At 36.1% G+C, this 24,802-nt stretch overlaps 1 protein-coding gene across 1 annotated transcript; it reads left to right on the top strand.

The window, feature by feature from the left end:
* Positions 1-1,675: 1,675 nt before the first annotated feature.
* LOC128206848 (calmodulin-A-like) lies at positions 1,676-16,374 on the top strand. Its single transcript, XM_052909543.1, has 7 exons — positions 1,676-2,131; positions 2,448-2,489; positions 11,628-11,670; positions 12,581-12,724; positions 14,989-15,126; positions 15,638-15,745; positions 16,017-16,374. The coding sequence occupies exons 1-7, from the start codon at positions 2,081-2,083 to the stop codon at positions 16,127-16,129; spliced, it is 639 nt and encodes a 212-aa protein (XP_052765503.1). The 5' UTR covers positions 1,676-2,080; the 3' UTR covers positions 16,130-16,374.
* Positions 16,375-24,802: the final 8,428 nt, after the last annotated feature.

The following is a 24,802-nucleotide window of genomic DNA, read 5'->3' on the forward strand; positions in this document are numbered from 1 at the left end:
CCTTTTTGTCAATGTTTCGAAGAAAGTTTAACCTATACCTAAAATGTACCTGATTAATACTAATAGCTCAAAACCAATAATATTTTTAACTCTTAAAAGCATATTTTCTCATAGAATTTGTTGATAAAAACCTCTTGTCATTATTTCAAAAAAGCTTACTGGTATTCTTAACCTAAAAATTCACTTGAGGAATTGACCATAAATAATGAGTTGAACTAAATCCCATTTTTTGCTGTAAATTGTTTTTATTTACTTTTATTTTGAGTCAACATATTCTATGAAAGAATGTTTTTTTCAAATGGTTTAAATGATTATTTAAGTAAGTTTGTTATGTTTTAAGAATGAATTGAGATTGCTATTGAGATTTTAGTTAAGTATTGAGATATTTTGGCCTGGTCTGGAAATTGTAAAATATATTGAGTCACTTAAATAGATGAACATGTAGGTGTATTGGAAGTGACTGCAGTAGGCGTTGAGATTGTTTTAGGATCATCTAGTTTGTTTAATGTCTTTAGTATTTATTTATCAGCTGATCTGTTTCTCGAAGAATAAAGTCAATGTAATATCAAAACCTTGTACTTGAAGCCACCGGCGGCATTGTCTTCACTGTCACATTGATGTCTTGCAAAGTTTTAACATTGGCCATAACTTGTTTAGCGTCAAAGTAATTGTCACGAAACTTCATACAATTTGAAAGTATTGGCGCTTGGAGCAAGGTCCATATCTTGTGGTAAATCTTGCGTGGGATTATTCCGATTGATCGGCTTTTACAAAGGATGGTCGTTGGAATTTGATCGGCGATGTCGACATCATTCAAAAGTAATTTGCCATAAATACACTGAACCTTTCAAGATACTAACATGAAACTTAAGTTCATCTGTTAGAAGTCACAGTATTAGTTTTTGACTTTGAGTTATGTACTTGATCAGAGTTATCCATTGATCAGAGATAGGTCACTTAATCAGATTTAAGACACTGAATCAGATATATGTCCCTTGATCAGAGTTATCTCTCTTGATCAGAGTTAAGTCATTTAATCAGAGTTATGTCCCTGGATCAGAGTGATGTCTTTTGATCGGCTATGAAAAGTAAATGAGCGATGACAACCGCGCGCATTGAAATTTAAAGTGGATTGTGGCCGCTTCCTGTCCGCGCGTTTTCTTTATAATTGGCGACTGGAATCCTATGGCCTATTGTAGCTCACCTGTTTTCAAAAAAAGTCGTGGTATCGTGATAGCCTTTGTGACGTCTGCGTCGTGCTAAAATCTTCATCCTTAGCCATAACTAAAAAATGTTCAAAATATTCAACTTGGTACTCTTGTTTCCACGGACAATACGCACCTGTCGTAGAGTAAGATATTGTAATTATTGGTTTGCTTCCTGTTTAACTTTACACTCAACAAAATAGACGAGCGATGGTGAAAATAGTTAATGCATTCGAAGACAGTTAAACAGCGGCTAGTAATATATTGTCTATAGTCCATGTGAACTAAAACAATCATCGTCGCCGCTGCAACAGCCAGCACCATCACTATCAACACATGTACGTGTTATCGTAGTACCGAGTTAAAACAATAACACTGAACTATTGAACTTCATTCAATGTGACTGATTCGCAAATGATTTTACAGATTGGATTAATGTAAACAGTTGATCGATTACCGTTTACAATAAACAGCCAGGCACTTAGATATATTACGTTTAAAGATACATAGATTATATAGAACAATGAGATATTTACTGAACAATTAAATTATAAAATGACATTAGTCATTTGTATGAAAAGAACGCAGAGGACTTGTTGAGGCACACGGACATTAAAAGAGATGTGTTAAAAGTGTATGAACTATTAGCATGGATATAAAATGACGTCCAATGGACACAAAAGTATCGCGAAGATTTGAAACAAAGTATTAATATTCAAAGAAACAAACTTCGACGGGGAAAGTGATATGTTATGTTATTATTCTAAGCTGCATAGATGTAAAATTAATTGTGATTCGCTCTGAATATTGTAACAAATTAACACGCGAACGATCTTCATAAAGGTTTATCATATAAAGAAACTTGGGTGGAAGACATGGCGAACTCAGAAGACGCCGTAAGAAGACTGGAAGACGCTGTTGACATTGTAGGTTTTTTGTTTGTATTTGTTTTAGCAATAATTCACGGCTTTTATATAAGATAAAGGTACCACATTTTAGCCTAAAATAATATAATTATGGGAACTACTTTTTATGCGCAGTCACCCATAGTCGCTTATGTGTTTATCCGATCTTGTCATCGTTCTTTAATTTCGATTTATTATTATTTATAAGTTTTAAAAAGACATTGATACATGTAATTAATAAAAAATAAAATATAGTAATTGTGCATACACATAACGAACTAAATGTAATGTTCGCATAAACGTTTTTGTTTAGTTGCCCTGTTTTTTCTTCTCTTAGATGACAGACATGGCGCACATTCGAAGAAACTCGAGAACAAAGGTATGCATAATCTGAATTGTTTTGGATTTAGGTTTGACATCACATTAATATATACAAATTTAAGAGAAATGTAGCTTGAAAACATCGAAACTGGGCACACGTAAATACAGACAGGCCCCAATATCATAAAATACTCGATTCGTTTCTTAATCGCAAGCTCAACTCATTTTTAAACATTTATTTACATCATGGCATGATTCAAAATTACTAATGTTTTACTCTTAAAAAGCGCGTGTAAATATGTTGATAAGAAATATTGCTCAATAATCCAAGGGAAATTATTTCCAGAGGAAAACATGAGTGATAAATCAAATACTACTAGTTTCTTTATGATATTTGGGCCTGAGACACGTTTCACGTACATTTAAATGTTGAAGATTACCATACCAGTGCCACACCAACATTGCATGGTACGAATTGGTTCTAGAAATATGTTTAGCAGTAGCTAGCACTTCTGATAAAGCACTGATACTATTGTTAAGGACGTTGAGACCCAATCTGATACTATTGTTAAGGACGTTGAGACCCAATCTGATACTATGGTAAAGGACGTTGAGACCCAATCTGATACTATGGTAAAGGACGTTGAGACCTAATCTAATACTATGGTAAAGGACGCTGAGACCTAATCTGATAATATGGTAAAGGACGTTGAGACCTAATCTAATACTATGGTAAAGGACGTTGAGACCCAATCTGATACCATGGTGAAGGACGTTGAGACCCCATCTGATACCATGGTAAAGGACGTTGAGACCCCATCTGATACTATGGTAAAGGACGTTGAGACCCAATCTGATACTATGGTAAAGGACGTTGAGACCCAATCTGATACTATGGTAAAGGACGTTGAGACCTAATCTGATACTATGGTAAAGGACGTTGAGACCCAATCTGATACTATGGTAAAGGACGTTGAGACCTAATCTGATACCATGGTAAAGGACGTTGAGACCTAATCTGATACGATGGTAAAAGACGTTGAGACCTAATCTGATACTATGGTAAAGGACGTTGAGACCTTATCTGACACTATGGTAAAGGACGTTGAGACCCAATCTGATACTATGGTAAAGGACGTTGAGACCTAATCTGATACCATGGTAAAGGACGTTGAGACCCAGTCTGATACTATGGTAAAGGACGTTGAGACCTAATCTGATACTATGGTAAAGGACGTTGAGACCTAATCTGATACTATGGTAAAGGACGTTGAGACCTAATCTAATACTATGGTAAAGGACGTTGAGACCTAATCTAATGCTATGGTAAAGGACGTTGAGACCTAATCTAATACTACGGTAAAGGACGTTGAGACCTAATCTGATACTATGGTAAAGGACGTTGAGACCCAATCTGATACTATGGTAAAGAACGTTGAAACCTAATCTGATAACATGGTAAAGGACGTTGAAACCTAATCTGATACTATGGTAAAGGACGTTGAGACCCAATCTGATACCATGGTAAAGGACGTTGAGACCTATTCTAATACTATGATAATGGACGCTGAGATCAAATTTTCATTCTATGGTATAGGGCGTTGAGACCAAATTTCATACTATGGTAAAGGACGTTGAGACCCAATCTGATACTATGGTAAAGGACGTTGAGACCCAATCTGATACTATGGTAAAGGACGTTGAGACCTAATCTGATACTATGGTAAAGGACGTTGAGACCTAATCTGATACCATGGTAAAGGACGTTGAGACCTAATCTAATACTATGGTAAAGGACGTTGAGACCCAATCTGATACTATGGTAAAGAACGTTGAGACCCAATCTGATACTATGGTAAAGGACGTTGAGACCCAATCTGATACTATGGTAAAGGACGTTGAGACCCAATCTGATACTATGGTGAAGGACGTTGAGACCCAATCTGATACTATGGTGAAGGACGTTGAGACCTAATCTGATACTATGGTAAAGGACGTTGAGACCCAATCTGATACTATGGTAAAGGACGTTAAGACCCAATCTGATACTATGGTAAAGGACGTTAAGATCAAATCTGATACTATGATAAAGGACGTTGAGATCCAATCTGATACTATGGTAAAGGACGTTGAGATCCAATCTGATACTATGGTAAAGGACGTTGAGACCTAATCTAATACTATGGTAAAGGACGTTGAGACCTAATCTAATACTATGGTAAAGGACGTTGAGACCTAATCTAATGCTATGGTAAAGGACGTTGAGACCTAATCTAATACTACGGTAAAGGACGTTGAGACAAATTCTAATACTACGGTAAAGGACGTTGAGATCAAATCTAATACTACGGTAAAGAACGTTGAGACCTAATCTGATACTATGGTAAAGGACGTTGAGACCCAATCTGATACTATGGTAAATGACGTTGAGACCTAATCTGATACTATGGTAAAGGACGTTGAGACCCAATCTGATACTATGGTAAAGGACGTTGAGACCCAATCTGATACTATGGTAAAGGACGTTGAGACCCAATCTGATACTATGGTGAAGGACGTTGAGACCCAATCTGATTCTATGGTAAAGGACGTTGAGACCCAATCTGATACTATGGTAAAGGGCGTTAAGACCCAATCTGATACTATGGTAAAGGACGTTAAGATCAAATCTGATACTATGATAAAGGACGTTGAGATCAAATCTGATAATATGGTAAAGGACGTTGAGATCCAATCTGATACTATGGTAAAGGACGTTGAGACCTAATCTAATACTATGGTAAAGGACGTTGAGACCTAATCTAATACTATGGTAAAGGACGTTGAGACCTAATCTAATGCTATGGTAAAGGACGTTGAGACCTAATCTAATACTATGGTAAAGGACGTTGAGACCTAATCTAATACTATGGTAAAGGACGTTGAGATCAAATCTAATACTACGGTAAAGAACGTTGAGACCTAATCTGATACTATGGTAAAGGACGTTGAGACCCAATCTGATACTATGGTAAATGACGTTGAGACCTAATCTGATACTATGGTAAAGGACGTTGAGACCCAATCTGATACTATGGTAAAGAACGTTGAAACCTAATCTGATAACATGGTAAAGGACGTTGAAACCTAATCTGATACTATGGTAAAGGACGTTGAGACCCAATCTGATACCATGGTAAAGGACGTTGAGACCTATTCTAATACTATGATAATGGACGTTGAGATCAAATTTTCATTCTATGGTATAGGGCGTTGAGACCAAATTTCATACTATGGTAAAGGACGTTGAGACCCAATCTGATACTATGGTAAAGGACGTTGAGACCCAATCTGATACTATGGTAAAGGACGTTGAGACCTAATCTGATACTATGGTAAAGGACGTTGAGACCTAATCTGATACCAAGGTAAAGGACGTTGAGACCTAATCTAATACTATGGTAAAGGACGTTGAGACCTAATCTAATACTATGGTAAAGGACGTTGAGACCTAATCTGATAATATGGTAAAGGACGTTGAGACCTTATCTGATACTATGGTAAAGGACGTTGAGACCTGATCTAATACTATGGTAAAGGACGTTGAGACCCAGTCTGATACTATGGTAAAGGACGTTGAGACCCAATCTGATACTATGGTAAAGGACCTTGAGACCTAATCTAATACTATGGTAAAGGACGTTGAGACCTAATCTAATACCATGGTGAAGGACGTTGAGACCTAATCTGATACTATGGTGAAGGACGTTGAGACCTAATCTAATACTATGATGAAGGACGTTGAGACCTAATCTGATACTATGGTAAAGGACGTTGAGACCTAATCTAATACTATGGTGAAGGACGTTGAGACCTAATCTGATACTATGGTGAAGGACGTTGAGACCTAATCTAATACTATGATGAAGGACGTTGAGACCTAATCTAATACCATGGTAAAGGACGTTGAGACCTAATATAATACTATGGTAAAGGACGTTGAGACCTAATCTGGTACTATGGTGAAGGACGTTGAGACCTAATCTGATACTATGGTAAAGGACGTTGAGACCCAATCTGATACTATGGTGAAGGACGTTGAGACCTAATCTGATACCATGGTAAAGGACGTTGAGACCCAATCTGATACTATGGTGAAGGACGTTGAGACCTAATCTAATACTATGATGAAGGACGTTGAGACCTAATCTAATACCATGGTAAAGGACGTTGAGACCTAATCTGATACTATGGTAAAGGACGTTGAGACCTAATCTGGTACTATGGTGAAGGACGTTGAGACCTAATCTGATACTATGGTAAAGGACGTTGAGACCTAATCTGATACTATGGTGAAGGACGTTGAGACCTAATCTGATACTATGGTAAAGGACGTTGAGACCCAATCTGATACTATGGTGAAGGACGTTGAGACCTAATCTAATACTATGGTAAAGGACGTTGAGATCAAATTCTCATTCTATGGTAAAGGACGCTGGGACCAAATCTGATACTTTGACAAAGGAGGTTGGGACCAAATCTGATACTATGGCAGAGGACATTGAGACCAAATCTGATACTATGGCAGAGGACATTGAGACCAAATATAATAATATGACTCCTTTGACAATGTGTTCGTTGTGCTAATATATTCGTTATGACGGATTAGTATGATAAGTCAAACAAAGCGCTGATTAAAACTTATAATAAGTGTATGCAGTAGTCGTATTATTTACTTAAGCCTTTAACGCGTTGATTATAATACAGCACATACGTACAAAATTGCACCTGTTGATTACAAATATTGACAAAAACAACTTTGTTTTGTTATATGGTATTTTTGGATATCATTGATTATGATTAGAATAGTATATGACTGATCATAAAGGAAGAATAAATGAAGGTCAGATAACATTAAAAAGGTGCATGTTGCACTTCAATGTCTCCGTTCCACTAAACTGAACATGGATATTTACGATCCTTAACACGCAAGTAAACAAAAACTGAATCAGGATATAATGATTTTCGAAACAATCATTTGTTTGGTGGAACGGGACTATGAATTTTTTTCGAGTTACTGTCTGATAATTGGTATACGAATAGAAGAGCATATGCCCAGTTAGGGACTGTATTTTACATTTTCAATATTCGGAACAGTTTTGAATCTACGAGTTTTCAAAATATGCCACTGACGTCAATTTTGAGACGTCTGTCATATTTTTGCGTTCCAGCTACAATAACCGATATTTTCATCAACTCTTTGTTTACAGCTATAAAATTTCAACGTCAAGTGCGTCTTGTGAAAACGTTCACGCACATATATTTTTCTTTCTCTTGTTGAACGTTATTGTTTCTAAATTCGTCTATAACGTCATTTTTCGCGGGAAAACGGCGTCGTGTTTCGCATAAAAAAGGGCGCCTTTCTTTAATTCTTGAAATAATTACTCGTTTAATTTTTGATTTTTTTAAATACATGTATTCAATGTTTTATTACAAATCGCCTGATATCAAGAAAAGGGTACCTCACCGATGTCGTTTTTGCGCAGTATCAAATAGTCTAACCCCTATACCTGTTTCTTTTTTCAATACGTAGTGTATTTAAACGTTTAGCATGACGTTAATCGAATTGTATTTGTTTATTAAATGAAAAGATTAGAAATCTTAGAGTGTCTGATCAGTTTTATGTTAGGGATATTTGTTATTGTTGTTGTACAAATGATCTTATTCCACACAAGACGGGCGCTGAATAACCAGCTTTATAAATCAATGACTTAAATCTGGCGGCTATTTTAATGAGAGGCTTTTTTAATTATTAAGCAATCTCATTTGCCGAATTATAATATTTTGATAATACACATCAATAATCGTTCCAGTCACTATGCTATGAGCTGTGACTATGTTGATTAGTGCTTTTTTTTTATTAAACATCTACTGTAATAACACAACAATAAACGGCTCTACTACTTTATTAGTTACCAATTTCTTTAATAAGTATCAGTAGAGACCTGCAGTTATAAGGCTCTAAAAGCATAGTAAATCCAGTGAGTGACACTCTTTTCATACACAAAATATAACTAACAAACCAAAAAATGTTAATCGACAAAAATCTGCATTGTAATAACCACAAACGTATCCCGGCAGTAGAGGGGCTGCCCCCCCCCCCTTAAAGTCATCCAAGTTTTCTTCTGTATGTCATTATCGGAGAAAAATGTAATAGTATACAGATCTATAAAATACGCGACTATAGAGTTCAGTGTTTTGAATCTTAGTTTGATGTAGTCAATCGGTTATCGTTGAATAAAAACATATACAATTAATAAATTCCACTAATATTGGTAACCATATTATTGACTAAGTTTGGTAGTGAATATAACTCTTGAACATTTTCAACGAGGATCATTTGTTAGGCAACGGTTTGGGGAGGGGTGGGGGATGGTCAATTCTTGACGTTAAAAATGATCGGTCATTCTTTGAACAGAAAGAAAATTACTCATGTGGTCAATATATAATGGGGTCAATCGGCGTTAATTTAAAACACACTAAAATTTTAAAGTGAAACTCTTATTCAAATTAATATTCCACATGCATAACAAACATTTATTTTGACTGATAAACCCTTACTTCTTACTAAATAATAAACTCATACAAAATATTATTCACTGATTACAAGATTGTAACTGTTTATTTAATAGTAGAAAGCACAAAAATGATTCATTTTTTTGGTGAATGCTAAAAGATTTACTATGGTCTCATATTTCTTTCAAATTAAACTCGGTATTCTTCATAAGAACCATTGTTTTCGATATGTATTTATTCTTAAAGGCATATTAAAACAATAGTATTAGTTGTGGTAAATCGTGTTTGTGTTTAATACTTGTGTTTGCACTGATTGTAAATGATCACATTGAATTGTTTCTATTATCTCATCTTATTAAGGGATGTTATAGTTCACACAAATGCACTCCCATGAACGCACGTATACGCCCACATACTCGTACATGCACGCACGCCCATACACACGAACACGCACACACACACGCACACACACACTATGATAAAATATATGTTCCATATGGCTCAAATGATGATCTTAAAGTTAATGTTTTTAGTGCAGTAAAATGTTTAATTTTGTCAATAAATGCATTGTTTGTTTTAATCCTTAACGAGTTATTTTGTTTTCCTGACTTTACCACGCAATCAAAGCTTCTCGTGCGTACAAGCAAATTCATGAGCCAACTTTCGGCGATGCATTCAATGCCCCTGATACAGTAGCCAACATAGCTACCTTATCCCGCACTCAATGTTACTGCCGTGCGTATTGTTCACGCGTGCGGGCGTGCGTGTGTGTGTGTGCGCGCGAGCGTGTGTACATACATGCCTGCGTGTGAAAGCGTACATGTGTGTGAGAGCGTGTGTGTGTGTGTGCGCGTGCGTGTGTGTGCATGTGTATGGGCGTGCGTATGATCGTTCGTGTGTGTGTGTGTGTGCGTGCGTGCGTGCGTGCGTGCGTGTGCGAGAGCGCGAGCGCGTGCGCATATATGCATGTGTGTGCACGCGTGCTTGAGTGTGGGATGGTGTGTGGGGTGCATTTTTACGTGTGCTTGCGTACGTGACTTTATTGTACGTTATGTGCGTGTGTTTGTATGTAAGCTATAACAACCTTTAACAAAATAAGTTTATAGTAACTATTTAAAGATGCACACTTACTCTCCCATCTCAACTCAACTCAATATCTTAATTTTCCCCATGGCTGGACATATTTATAATATATCCAAACATTGATAGACGTAGAACATAAATAATATTATTTACAATAATAGTACAGTTTAAAATTATAGCATATTGGTGTCAAAATATTTATATAGGTAGGTTATAGCTATATATATGTAATAAAAAGCTTACATTCTACATGCAAATAAAATAAGTCTATTTGACTTCCATGATAGTAAGGTCGTGTGTGATCTGACGCTTGGATGCAAAAATCTTGTCGAAAACAAAGGTTCTTATGAGAAATACCGAGTTGATTTGAAAGAAATGAGCATAAAACATGGTATTTTTACATTATGAGATTAGAGTAGACCACAGTAAATATTTTAGCATTCACCAATAATTTAATGTTTTTGTGCATTCTGTTATTAAACACGCGGTTAAAATCTTGTAACCAGTAATTAATATTTTCCATAAATGCATAATTGAGTAAGAAGTAAATGTTTTATTAGACAAAATTGATCTTGTTATACATGTGTATGCATGGATTTTGGATAAGCATGTCACTTTAACTATAGTTCATTTATAATCAGTGCTTTAATTACTTAATAATGTTAACTATTCGGAATTCAACAGAAGAAAACAATGTTGAATTATCAATTTAACTAAAATTTACAACTGTTATATGTTATTGATCAGTGGTTTATTAAACCTTCGTAAAATAAAGTTGTTATTATTATTATTATTATTATTATTATTATTATTATTATTATTATTATTATTATTATTATTCAAAACTAAGCTCTTATTAGCGTAAATAATAGTTTGATTTACGTCATGCTAAACGTTTTATAACAATACGTAATGAAAAAAAAACAGGTATAGGGGTTAGATTATTTGATACTGCGCAAAAACGAAATCGGTGAGGTACCCTTTTTTGATATCAGGTGATTTGTAATAAAACATTGAATACATGTATTTAAAAAAAATCAAAATTTAAACGAGCAATTTTTTCAAGAATTAAAGAAAGGCGCACTCTTTTCTGTGAAACACGACGCCGTTTTTCCCGCGAAAAATGACGTTAAAGACGAATTTTAAATAAATAACGTAAAACAAGAGAAAGAAAAATATATGAGCGTGAACGTTTTTACAAGACGCACTTGAGGTTTAAATTTCTTAGCGGTAAACGAAGAATTGGTGAAACTATCGGTTATTGTAGCTGGAACGCAAAAATATGAGAGACGTCTCAAAATTGACGTCAGTGGTATATTTTGAGGAGTCATAGTTTCAAAACTGTTCTGAATATTGAAAATATAAAAACACCCTGATTGGGCATATGCTCTTCTATTCGTATACCAATTTTCAGACAGTACCTCGAAAAAAATATCATAGTCGCGTTCCACCTTAAATGATTATTACCACAAATGTCAAATGGTCTTGGGATCAGCACCGTGGTTTTACTTTATTTAAGATATATATCATTCACAAAACTTACGACCGTTTCTTTCAGGATGATGATGGACACATGATCATAAGCCCTACCCTTGTGAAAGGTATGTACACTTATTCTGTAATAAAACAAGATATACATGTATTGTTTTGAAGCGCCGCATTCCAATTTTATATATTTTTTTAATTTGTGTCACAGTAATACTTTTAGATAATATCGGTTTGAGAAAAGTACATTTACAATCGGAGAAACCTTCGCAATATTTGATCCAAGAGTTACAAGTTATGAATACACATTGTCTGCAGGGGCGGATCCAGGATTTGATGTTTTATGGGGCGTTACTTGGGGGGGGGCGTAACCTTTTGACTTCGCCCCCCCCCCCCCCAGAACAAAACTTAATTTGGCTTAGTGTTGACAGGGAGGGGGTGTTGGGGGTACTCCATCAAGAAGATTTTAACAATTTCTAGTCCGAAATGGTGCATTTCTTTCCTCTTTTTCTCCTATATTGAAATTTAAAAGTAAACTTGGACGATTTTAGGGGGGAACGTGTGATCCGTGCGTGGCTATCAATATACGTTCTCAGTTTCATTGAAATTGGTTCAGTTGTTCCCGAGTTAGGCTTTTGATGACCTTTTCGAAGAACATCGACACGCACAGATAACTTAATCCATGAGTGTTTAAGAGATATTTATAATTCTGAAGCTGTGCGCATAGCTTTACAATTTAGTTTTCAAATACTTACAGTAGTTTCAGATAAATGATAAGGACGAATTTGGTCAAATAATAGTTAGCATTACTAGGTATTCTCAGACATTTGATCCACTTCTATTTAACGAAATCCTGTAGGTACTCAACATTTGCATCCCATATTTACTGGACCGAATTATTCTGGTTTCCATAACTACAGATTTCACTATTTTTAAAGGTCGTTTTATAGTAGGTACTGTTCAAGATCAAAAGTAACTGTTCTTTGTCTATAAAAAAACGTTTAATGTGTTTGACTCCCTCCACAGAAGCCATTGAGGGTTTCAACTTGTTCGACCGGGACGGTAACGCGGGGCTGGATATCAGCGAGCTGGCGACGGTGTTCCGGGCCCTGGGGCAGAATCCCACAGACGCAGAGCTCAGGGACATTCTCAAGAAGTTTGACATCAACCGTACGTACATCTCGGCTAGATATATTTCACATCCTTAGAAAATATCGAACTCTGGAGTGCCTGCTTCCAAGTCAGGTGCTTTAAAAATTGAGCTTTCCGGCCCGGATAGCTCACATACTCGCTTACTTGTGAGAGTCAGTACCGTGACCTTCTCCCATGCTCTCAAGTCACGTGTTCTACAAGCTGAGCTTACCCACCCAGATAACTCACATAACCGCTTAAATAACTTGTGCGAGTGAGTACCGTGACATTCCTCCATGATTTCAAGTCACGTGTTCTACAAAGTAAGCGTACCGACCCAGATAACTCACATACTCGCTTAAATTACTTGTGCGAGTCAGTACCGTGACATTCCCCCATGATTTCAAGTCAATTGTTCTACAAACTGAGCTAACCGACCCAGATAACTCACATACTCGCTTAAATTACTTGTGCGAGTCAGTACCGTGACATTCCCCCATGATTTCAAGTCACTTGTTCTACAAACTGAGCTTACCGACCCAGATAACTCACATACTCGCTTAAATTACTTGTGCGAGTCAGTACCGTGACATTCTCCCATGATTTCAAGTCACGTGTTCTACAAAGTAAGCGTACCGACCCATATAACTCACATACTCGCTTAAATTACTTGTGCGAGTCAGTACCGTGACATTCCCCCATGATTTCAAGTCACTTGTTCTACAAACTGAGCTAACCGACCCAGATAACTCACATACTCGCTTAAATTACTTGTGCGAGTCAGTACCGTGACATTCCTCCATGATTTCAAGTCACTTGTTCTACAAAGTAAGCGTACCGACCCAGATAACTCACATACTCGCTTAAATTACTTGTGCGAGTCAGTACCGTGACATTCCCCCATGATTTCATGTCACTTGTTCTACAAATTGAGCTTACTGACCCAGATAACTCACATACTCGCTTAAATTACTTGTGCGAGTCAGTACCGTGACATTCCCCCATGATTTCAAGTCACGTGTTCTACAAAGTAAGCGTACCGACCCAGATAACTCACATACTCGCTTAAATTACTTGTGCGAGTCAGTACCGTGACATTCCCCCATGATTTCAAGTCACTTGTTCTACAAATTGAGCTTACTGACCCAGATAATTCACATACTCGCTTAAATTACTTGTGCGAGTCAGTACCGTGACAATCCCCCATGATTTCAAGTCAGGTGTTCTACAAAGTAAGCTTACCGACCCAGATAACTCACATACTCGCTTAAATTACTTGTGCGAGTCAGTACCGTGACATTCCCCCATGCTTTTGAGTCACGTGTTCTACAAGCTAAGCTTACCAACCCAGATAACTCACATACTTGCTTACTTGTGCGATTCAGTACCGTGACAATCCCCCATGATTTCAAGTCACGTGTTCTACAAGATAAGCTTACTGGCCCGGACAAATCACATACTCGCTTACTTGTGCGAGTCCGTACCGTGGCATTCCCCCATGCTTGCACGTCTCGTGTTCTACAAGCTGAGCTTCACGGTCCGGATAACTAACCTACTCGCTTACTTGTGCGAGTGAGTACCGTGACATTCTCCTATGCTTGCAAGTCACGTGCTCTTCAAGCTTAGCTTACTGGGCCGGACCTCATACATACTCGCTCACTTGTGAGAGCCATTACCGTGATATTCTCCAATTGGTGTTTAAACTTAAACTTAACCCTGATAAGTAATATTCTCTCCGACCTGTGCCATGACATAGATAGTAATGCTGGAGGACATATTCGAAGACAAACTAGTTAGATATTGAGCTCTAACGTATGGAACGCCGGCACTCTCTTTCGTTCTAAAGTGTGCACACATTTTAATAAAGTACTGACATAATTTAATAAAGTATGCACATAACGTTATAAAGTGTCTTCATGGTATAAATATGTATCCGCATAAGGAAAAATATCATAATATAAGTACAAAACCACAACATATAACGATAAACTGACATAACATAAATATGTTTGCAAAACATGTAAAGCACTTGGTACATTATGTTATAAAACATTTTTTTAGGTCTACGAATGACGGTGCCGACTTTCCATACAATCGTATCAAACATATTGGTTGGTGGCCATCAACCCGGACAAGTGTTTTTTTTCCGGGTATTCATGTTCTCCCACAACACAAGACAACCTTCTCGATTAACACCGTGTCAGAGATATTAAAATATCTGTTTCACATTGATCCGTGTTAAATTATTTAACCCTAATAAGGTTAACATATACACTTACTTCACATCACTTGTTGAAATTCAGACAACGGCCGGCTGGAGCGTGACGAGTTTGAACAGATGGTGCAGTCCTACATGAAACCGATGTGGCAGGTCAAGGAGGAGCTCAAGGACGCCTTCCGTATCTTTGACAAGGACGGAAACGGTCTCATTGACACTTCAGGTCAGTATGCCCGACGTGGTTACGTAAAGGTTTGACATTTGTTTAGCAGGCTTGTGTATTAACATAAATGGCGCAGGTCCGAGGTAAACGACGCCTTCACATATTTCTGAGGACAGAAACCGTTAAATTGATAACGAAGGTAAGTGGGGGTGGGGTTTGTTGAACGTTTTGCTGCGACACAACTAATAAAGTTTGGCGTGGTTAGGTTTGTAGTTGAAGCTGTAATACATATATCAGAAGAAACTGTAGATTTACTACACCATCAGTTAAAAAAGGGCACAGGACCTTCAAAAGACCGCCTTTGAGCTCACAATCAATATCGAACAGCTGTAGACCGGGCGAAACTTTACAGTGGAAACAAGTTTTAAAAGTCAAAAATTCAAAACGAAAGAAAATGAGTGGCTATTGATTTATTTAATATTCAATACTTACCTCATTGTATATTAAACCATATTAACACAGTATAACTGTGTAACAAACCTTCAACATACAAACGCTACCTTGTTTTCAGAGCTAGAAAATGTTTTGAAGAAGTATGGGGAGCCTTTAACTCACAGACAGTCGAAAGAACTCATATCGTTAATGGATAAGAACAGGGACGGACGAGTGGATATGGATGGTGACACTTATAATGCATTGTCTGCTCTGACAAGTTTTTTTTCTCCGTAGTTCTAGTTTGCTCACTTAGCCCTCATTAATAATGTTGTAATATACGTTTGATATCAACTATGACTACTATTCAAGCATTATATGAACATTTTTAAAAAAGAAGAGAGTATATAACTAGATGTACTTTAATTTTAATATGTTGAAGTGATTTTTCTTTTCTTGGTTGTCTGTTCATCATTAAAACATAATGCATGATATGATCGATTTGATTTTTTTTCCAGATTTTGTTAAGTTTCTGTGTGAAGTGGATGAGCCTCATTATTTCCAAAAACATTATCCCCATGATGAAAAACCAATACCAGATGCGTCCGGAAGAACAACGGGAACAGCGTAGTTATTGAAATCAAATTTACAGTTTCTAGTTACAACTGACTGGCTATTTTAGCGCAAGTTTATACGCACAATCCAGTTTACGGTTGTCTTTGGTGATATGCTTCATTTTTTTTTTTATTTTGTGTTCAATTCATGCATTTATAATAACATGAAATATGAAAATTCGATAAACGTATCATACATTTAACATGCTGAAAATGGTATCATATTCATTGGTGAAATATTAAATAATATATGTATATATTATATGAGTGTTGTTGTCTGTTCCTGAAGTTCTTAGTAATTGTACTTACTATTACAGTCGAACCCCGTTGGCTCGAATTCCTCGTTGGCTCGAACTAGATGTAAAGGACCGATTTCTTTATACTGAAGGTTAACAATCCCTCGTGGATCGATTTTTCTGAGGCTCGAGGTACTTTTGCCGGTCCCTGGAGTTCGAGCCAACGAGGTTCGACTGTATATATATATATATCTATATATCTATATATATATATTGTGTCAAAAGGCAACGATTGTGCGAACTTGTGTAACACTATTTCATATCCTGGTAGGATCATTCCGATCAGTTCGTTAACGAATAGTAACAATTCATTGCGACAACTGAGAGTGGTCGCAACATTGTCAGGTTCGTAAAGGGAGCGGACGGGCAGGAATCGCGGTGTAAGTTAAATATGTCAACCAGAACCCGAACTGCGTCAGTAGGATGCAGTCACAACAACGAAGCCTTGGATTTATATTGGTTGTATACCAAACAGGTATAGGCATGTAAGGTCATGTGGAGAAGGTCATATCTTGCTGCATTATTCTTAACTTTAAAGAATTATATTCAAACATCATTCTGGTGGTGCAATCATTCTATGACGTATTTTGAATATAATAGACGCGTTTGCAGTGGGAAGTCAGACCACTATGTCAATTTGATTAATTTAATTTGAAACGGATAGCTGTTAGACCATTTTAACAATTATTTCGCCACATAAGAATGAATAGGTTTTATCTGGAATTTTCATACATCGGAAAAAATCGAGTTTATAAGTGTAAGTCATGGTTTAAAAATCAAGAATATAGAATTTGAGTATGCAAATCTTGAAAATAATCTTTACATCTGTGAACACATCATTTGAAAAAAAAATATCCAATGTGTCAATAAATACCATCAATATCACCAACAATGTGGTAAGGCCACTTTTCCAAATGACCTATCACACAAAAAAGGACAATGAGCTGATTTGGCAAGTATTTTCACTTCGCATGTGCGAAATCGTTATTCCGGTGAGAGTTGTCATTCTTGAAGTGCGAGTAATGTAAACACGCCACAAACTTGTTCGTGGAGAAACAACTTTGTGAGACGTGTAGCATAAAGACTAGAGATGCATCTGTGCTGCTGTAGCGATTCTTCTTGAATCTGTTAAAGCATGTATTTAGGTTCTTCGAAAACATAAGAACGATCACTTCCCATTAAAAATGTACCTAAATCACCCCAACTCTATCATTTTCTACTTGAATCCTGTTTAACAGGTGCTTTATTATGCAAGACCGAGTATAATTAAAGGCAAATCTTGAGGATCTGCGTACCTCGTCTCACATACACCTCGTTGAGACCAGACAAATATCCGACCCTGATTCATATTTGGAATTCTGGCTCATGCCTCCGCCAATGGGATCGTCGGACAAAATCACTTTTGATCATTTAGAGCTGAATTTCCATATAGAGTAATTTAGAAGCTCGCACATGCGCACGGACTTGATTTCAGGCATTACGCGCTGAACGCTAAGAAAGTTAGCATAGACTTGCCTGCCGACGCTGGTCGTTTTTGTTAATACAAAACTAGTTTAAGTTTTGGTTCAAAGGGTTTCGGCGGTTTGGAAACAGGTTTCGTAAGCTTTGCTTGAAGTAAGAAAATTAATGCAGGTGTTTTTTGTACAGCTTCAACAATATGATGGAGCTTCTGTATGTAGCTAATTAGGTTTCGAAATTTCTGCAAAACAATGATACCGCAGATGGTCGTATTCCTGTTTAAACGAAATAGTTTTGGATAATTGTCCGTCATGTCGTATGTTCAAATAGAGCTAGTTTTTGGATGGAACAAACCGACATAACCGCCTTCGTAGGGGGTTTCGATAGTTTCAAAACCAGTTTCGGTTTTCGTAAAAAAATGATAAAACTGTTTTTCATTTTATTTGAAACTGTCACAAACAAAAACACAGTACGTGATACCGATATACAACTAAAACTAGTTTATTACCAACATAAACGCCCTAAATCGCTTAAAAAAATAAATAAAAATAAACACTTACCATTACTTATCAATTCGTAAATGCAATATATTTGTATAAAAACTTGGTTTTACATAACTGATTTCATGGAAGGTTATTTCATGGAAATCGATCGCGTGAAATCGTTCGAGTTCAGTTAATTGGTAAAACTGCGTTGTCTGTTGAACAAAGGATGCATATGATATACGATAGTTGACCTCAGAAACGTCTATAACAAGGGGGCACACATAGTTTTATCTTGTCTCTACAAAATGTTGGTTCAAGCATTCTATTGGTCGCGGTTTTATTCTATGTATACTTTTAAATCACGGTATGTATTGTCTAAAACTTCTGTGGAAATGACCTTTGCATTGGACAAATAACATTGAGTCGGAAAGCTGAATGCGTTTAAAAATGCCAACTGAGTTTACTCGTAGGAACCGAATGGGTGACCTCAAGAAATGATTCTGCCAGAGTGATTGGATTTGTTATTCATGTTTGGTAGCAGGTTTTATAGCAATATTAGATGTGTTCAATAGTTTCGGCCATCATTGTTTATTATTTATAGTGTTTTTTTAGGGTTCATTTGTAGAATCGTGATTTAAGACACTTGAGTACTTTTGAATTCGGGCTTTTTCAATTTCTAATACAAAGATTTCTTTGAAGCAGTGCATCTACTGCTGTTATATTCTATACCAGTATACATTTGTAATGTGTATTGATGATTAAAAGTCAAGCAAGCCAAGCACTATTGGAACCGCCTACAAATATTTGAGATAACTTCTCTGCTGCTAGCATCATAGTAAACATGTAATTTTAAAAGTATTATATAGTCCTATAGTCCTATATATTACAGAAAAAATACACTGGGAACATATCTGTGCCTAAAATACAAATCTGAGATTACTGGACTGAGGCGTTTCAAGGATAAGCAGATAGACTAGACCTTGATCCGAATGAACAACCAGTTACACAACCACACATACCTATACCTTTCACCAAAGAAAGCAGGTGGAGAAGGAATTGAAAGGTCTGGAGGACCTCGATATCATACAACGAGTTGACGGTCTTACAGATTGGGTATCGCCGATAGTTATCGCACATCAGCCAAACTCCAAGACAAATAAAATAAGAATTTGCATTAATATGCGACAGACAAGCCATAGAGACAACGGCATATCAACCAAGAATTGATGACATGATTGTTAACCTGAATGGCGCGAAATTCTTTTCCAAGTTTGATTTATTTCAAGTATACTATCTAGAATTGTCTGTAGAATCGCGCAACGTCACCACGTTCACGACGCACAATGGGATTCGACATTACAAAAGGCTCAGTTTGGGATAAACTGGAATGCAGCAGAAATATTTCAAAATATATAAGTTGCGTATAGCAATGGAAGGGCTTGTTTGGGGACGTAATATTTCGATGACATCATCGTTTATGCTGAAACAAAAGCCCAGCATGGAAAACGGTTGGACGCCGTACTGAAACGGTTGCAGGAGAAATGCATGACTTTGAACAGAAACAAATGTGTATTCTCCAAACATAAGCTTCAGTGTTGCTAGTACATATTCGGCGAATATGGACTTTCTACTGACCCAAAACATGTGAAACCATCAACAATGCTCCTTCACCAAAAATATCCGAAATAAGCATTGTTCTAGCCTTGACAAACTACGTAACACGGTTTATTCCTAACTACTCCACAATTACTGAACCACTTCGAAGTTTGGTCAAGAAAGGCATTACATGGGATTTGCGACAGCACCAGCAAGATGCGTTGCAAGACTAAAAGTAGACCTACTTAAAAATTGGAAACGGAAGTCAAAGTCGATGCAAGTCCCGTTGGAATAGCAGCAATAATGCTACAGGATGACAAATATTTATGTCATGCGAGCAAATACTAACTGATGTGGAAACACGGTATTCGCAAACCGATCGAGAAAATCTAGCAATTGTACGGGCCATAGAGCAAGGACATATTTACTTGTGTGGACACTCATTCAGTTTTATAAGTGAAGCAAAGGTTATAGAACAAATCTATGCAAATCCAAAGTCAAAACCACCACCACGACTTGAACGATGGAAAATGAGGCTCCAAGCATACGATTTCAAGGTGAAATGCAGACCAGGAGAGTCAAACATGTCTGACTACTTGAGTAGACATTCAAATGCAGCTAAATCAAAGCCAACCAAACAGTCAAAACGTGCCGATGAATATGTGTTATTCATAACACATCATGCTCTACTAAAGACAGTGAAGTTGAGTGAAATTATTCGTGGGGCACGCAAGGACGACGACCTACAAACGTTGTTGTCTTATGTTAAACGTTCGACGTGGAAAAAGTCACAACACAGTGTGAATGAGACTTTTGCACGGTGGAAGAACGCACTTACAGTCGCCTATCTCGAAGATGGTGAAGTGTTACTTCATGACTCAAAACTGGTTTTACCGAGATCACTACAGGAAAACTGCTGAACATTGTCCACGAAGGACATCGGGGTATTGTCAAAGCAGTTGTTACGAGAAAATGTATATTTTCCAAGCATGGACAACAAAGTTGAATTTAAATGCAAAAGCGGCATCCCATGCCTGGCATCTTTTGATACAAATACTCGAGAAGAGTTAGGAGGATGTATGTACACTGTTTATGTGTAAATAATTGCATTGTTAAACTACTAAACTAGTGTATATTTACATGAATGTTTGTTGTATTTTCATTGTTATATTCCTAAAAATGTAAATATGAAAACTGTATTGTTTTGAATCCAGTGACCAGACTAAATTATTGAGCACCAGTTTAGAATATTGGAAATAACTTTTTCATTATTATGGAATTTCATTCATAAACAAGTGAAACACGATACTGACTGAATCATTATCTCCTGGATTCTCAAGCCGCACAGATTAGCTTGACATTAATATCTATCAACTCTTGACAATTGCGATAATGTTGAAGTTGTTCACACGTGCAACGCTGTGTGTTTTATGTTTATATATGTTTATATATTCAACCTTTATCAAATGTGAACAATTAATTTAGGAGAATCAGAATGAAGAATCAGAATGTATTTTATTTGGATTTAAACATGTAGTTACATAAACATGTAACAATAATATGTACAAGTCAATAGTAAATAAATACAAACACAATACAACAAACGTGTTATGTTAACCTATAAACGGTATACTATAAACAGCAGTATACTGCATAAAGTTACTTTTAAGTATTGTTATTCACTTCAAACTCAATAAGCAAATTTAATAACAATAATAATAATAATAATAATAATCGCAAGAATGAAGATATTAATGAAGTTACTCATCATAACCCGTTAAACCCAAAATTAAATAAATATTATAAATAAAGACTTTGCTGGAAGGTAAATTAATCACTTTCAAAACAAATATCATATTTACTAAAAAGGTTCCTTACACAAGTATGTATATTTATATTTAGACCAAAAGAAGGCATGTATTTCGAATAGAGCTAAAAATAACGAGGGGAGAGCATTTAAATAAATATGACTTCGAGAGGGAAACATTTACAATACATATAATGTTAAAACAGGTTTGATAAAACATTTACTTTTTGAAATAACAAATATAATTTTATAATACATTTGAATTTCAATCTGAGTTGAGAGAGGATGTACTGTTTATTATCATTTAAATGTCAACCTGTCAAGCATGCCTTGCTATATTGGCACCGCCTCCAAATATGATAATTGAGTTCACTTCTCTGCTGATCGCATCATAGCAAGCATGTAATTTTAGAAGTATTAAAATATATAGTCCTATAGCGTGTTGAATCTTCATTCCTTAAAACCCTAAGATGATAAAACATTGTACAATATATTCAGTCTTTATTTAGGTGTTGATTAAAGAACAAACAAACAGAGTTGTTAAAGCAATCCAGAATCTTTGTATAATAATAGAGTATAGTGTACACCTCAACACTTTATATAGACTATGTATATCAGAGGAGTTGATGCACAACTTCAAAATCTCTGACTAAAATAGCAAAGTTCGAACACGTCGTATCTTAAACTTAACGTTTACCATGGATTTTAGATTTAATGACCTATTCTAGATTTTATTACAAATCTGTTGTAAACAGTAATTACTTTAACTTGTTTGGTTAAGATGATTTGTTTTTTAAAATATATGTGAAGCATTTATTTAGATCAATGCTTTGTTGACACTTAAGTAAGGGGAGATATAGTGGTAAAATGTCCAATATGGCGTTTATATACCCATTAATTGCCAATGAGACAAATATAACCCTTAGGGTTGGTATTCAACATGCCACTTAAGATAATCATCATCGACTTCATTCACTCTCTGTTCAGTTATTAATAACAAGCAATCTGATTAGCTACCTCGTTCTTAGATCCATTTCGGCAAATTATGTCCTTTGTTTTTTGGACTTGTTTATATGGAAATTTAGTAAAAATTCCAACAATATGTTTTGGAAATGAAAAAGGAAAATGAAAAAGCTATGATTTTTTTTAGTAAATTTACCCCCATTGGTATTGATGTTTATATGCATGTTTTTGCCCCTGGTGTCAATGTGCCCCCGATAGCAAATCTCGTCATATATAATACCTAAAAGAAAATGATACTGTAAGAGTTATTAAAACGTTCCAATTTGTTTTTAATACTTAAGTGAGTTTCTTATAAAGATGTTAACATTTGAATTAAATATGCATGGCTATTACCTATATTTGCGATTATGTAATCATGTGAGACCTTAATACTGAAAAACAAATATGCACACAGAGCAAGACTATACTTCTTTGTATCGGCTTTCGTGGAATGCTATTTTTAGATAAATGCGGTTACTGTGCTAGGTTATCATGTGATAATATGACATGAGGGAAGGAATATCTAACAAGTGCATATCATTTCAAAAATTTATTTGAGCAAACTGTCAGTCAATCCTGTTTAACAGATAAGAATAAGTTGTTGGTAAAAAATAATAATGAGTTTTGTTTGTTTAAATTTTTCTGCTGTCAAATTATCAAAGTAACAAAGTCTATGTTAAAGATAAAGTTCGTTCTATAAATCAAATCTATGATCTTGCCCATACTTCACAATTAGTCATATTATATGCATACTCAGACTTGATTTAACATATGGAAAAAAAACAAACAAACTTAGCTTTACCATCACATGTTATTATGCCCCGAAGGTGGGCATATTGAAATCGCACCGTCTGCCGTCGACGTGTCCGGACGTGTAACTTTGTCCTGTAACTTATTTCCTACTTTACCTTTCCTACATTTAAGGTATTAAACACCTATGTGTTTGAATACTATGGAATGCTGCATATAGGGACAAAAATATAGATGGTTGTGTCCGGGATGTAACTTTCTCATGTATGGACATATCTCAAAAAAACATTTTTTGTTGCGTGCACGACCAGTGTCCTGACCTAAAAAGCCAAGGTCACACTTAGCGTTTGTTTAATATGGAGTGCTGTATATATTAAAGGACATAGAGTATAGTTAGTTGTGCACTGGCTGTAACTTTCTCTTGTATGGACATATTTTGAAATAATTTGCCGCATGTTTTCGACATATCACGACGCGTGTTGCATGCAAGATCCGTGACACTACCTCAGATGTGTGTTTACTATGGAATCTTGCATATCAGGACATAAGAGTGTAGATTGTCAAATATTGGTGGTATTTATATCTTCAGAGGCACTTTTAAAGTAACTTGCCGTATGTATTTGACACGTGAAGGCAATGATACATTTGCAACACCCACGCTGTATTGTTGTCAAGCATAGATGAGTTTCGATCCTATGGCTCAAACAAAATGCCATGTGGTCTTGCAAATGCATCAGCCATGTTGGTTAGACACAATGCAATGGGGTCTTGCAAATGCACCAGCTTTATTGGTTAGATATAATGTCATGTGGTCTTGAAAGGCCACCAGCCATATTGGTTAGACATAATGCAATTTGTTAAAGCATGTTGGTTGGACATAATGTCATGTGGTATTGCAATAGCACCAACCATGTTGGTCAAACATAATGCTATAGGGTCTTGCAAATGCACCAGCCATATCGTTTAAACATAATTGACATTTCATTGCTATTTTCTTCTCTTTTTATGTACTGACATAGTTCAAAAGTCAATGTCACATTCGGGGGCATTCGTCACATACTATGACAGCTCTTTGTCTAAAAGAGTATCAGCATGTGTGTCGTATTGATGAAAAATACGACCGCAAATGAAGAGATTAGATTATTTATATTCATTATGTTAAATACTTTTTCGGAAGCCATAATTTATTTTATACAAAATATAAGAGATAAGAAGTGTCGCATTCTTGTGAGTAACTCATCTGGTTAAGGGCGTGCCGAACGGAATTTTCTATGACGGCCAAATTTACAAGAAAGA

Source organism: Mya arenaria, chromosome 10 (genome assembly GCF_026914265.1).
Source record: "Mya arenaria isolate MELC-2E11 chromosome 10, ASM2691426v1".
In the NCBI taxonomy this organism is placed as follows: domain Eukaryota; kingdom Metazoa; phylum Mollusca; class Bivalvia; order Myida; family Myidae; genus Mya; species Mya arenaria.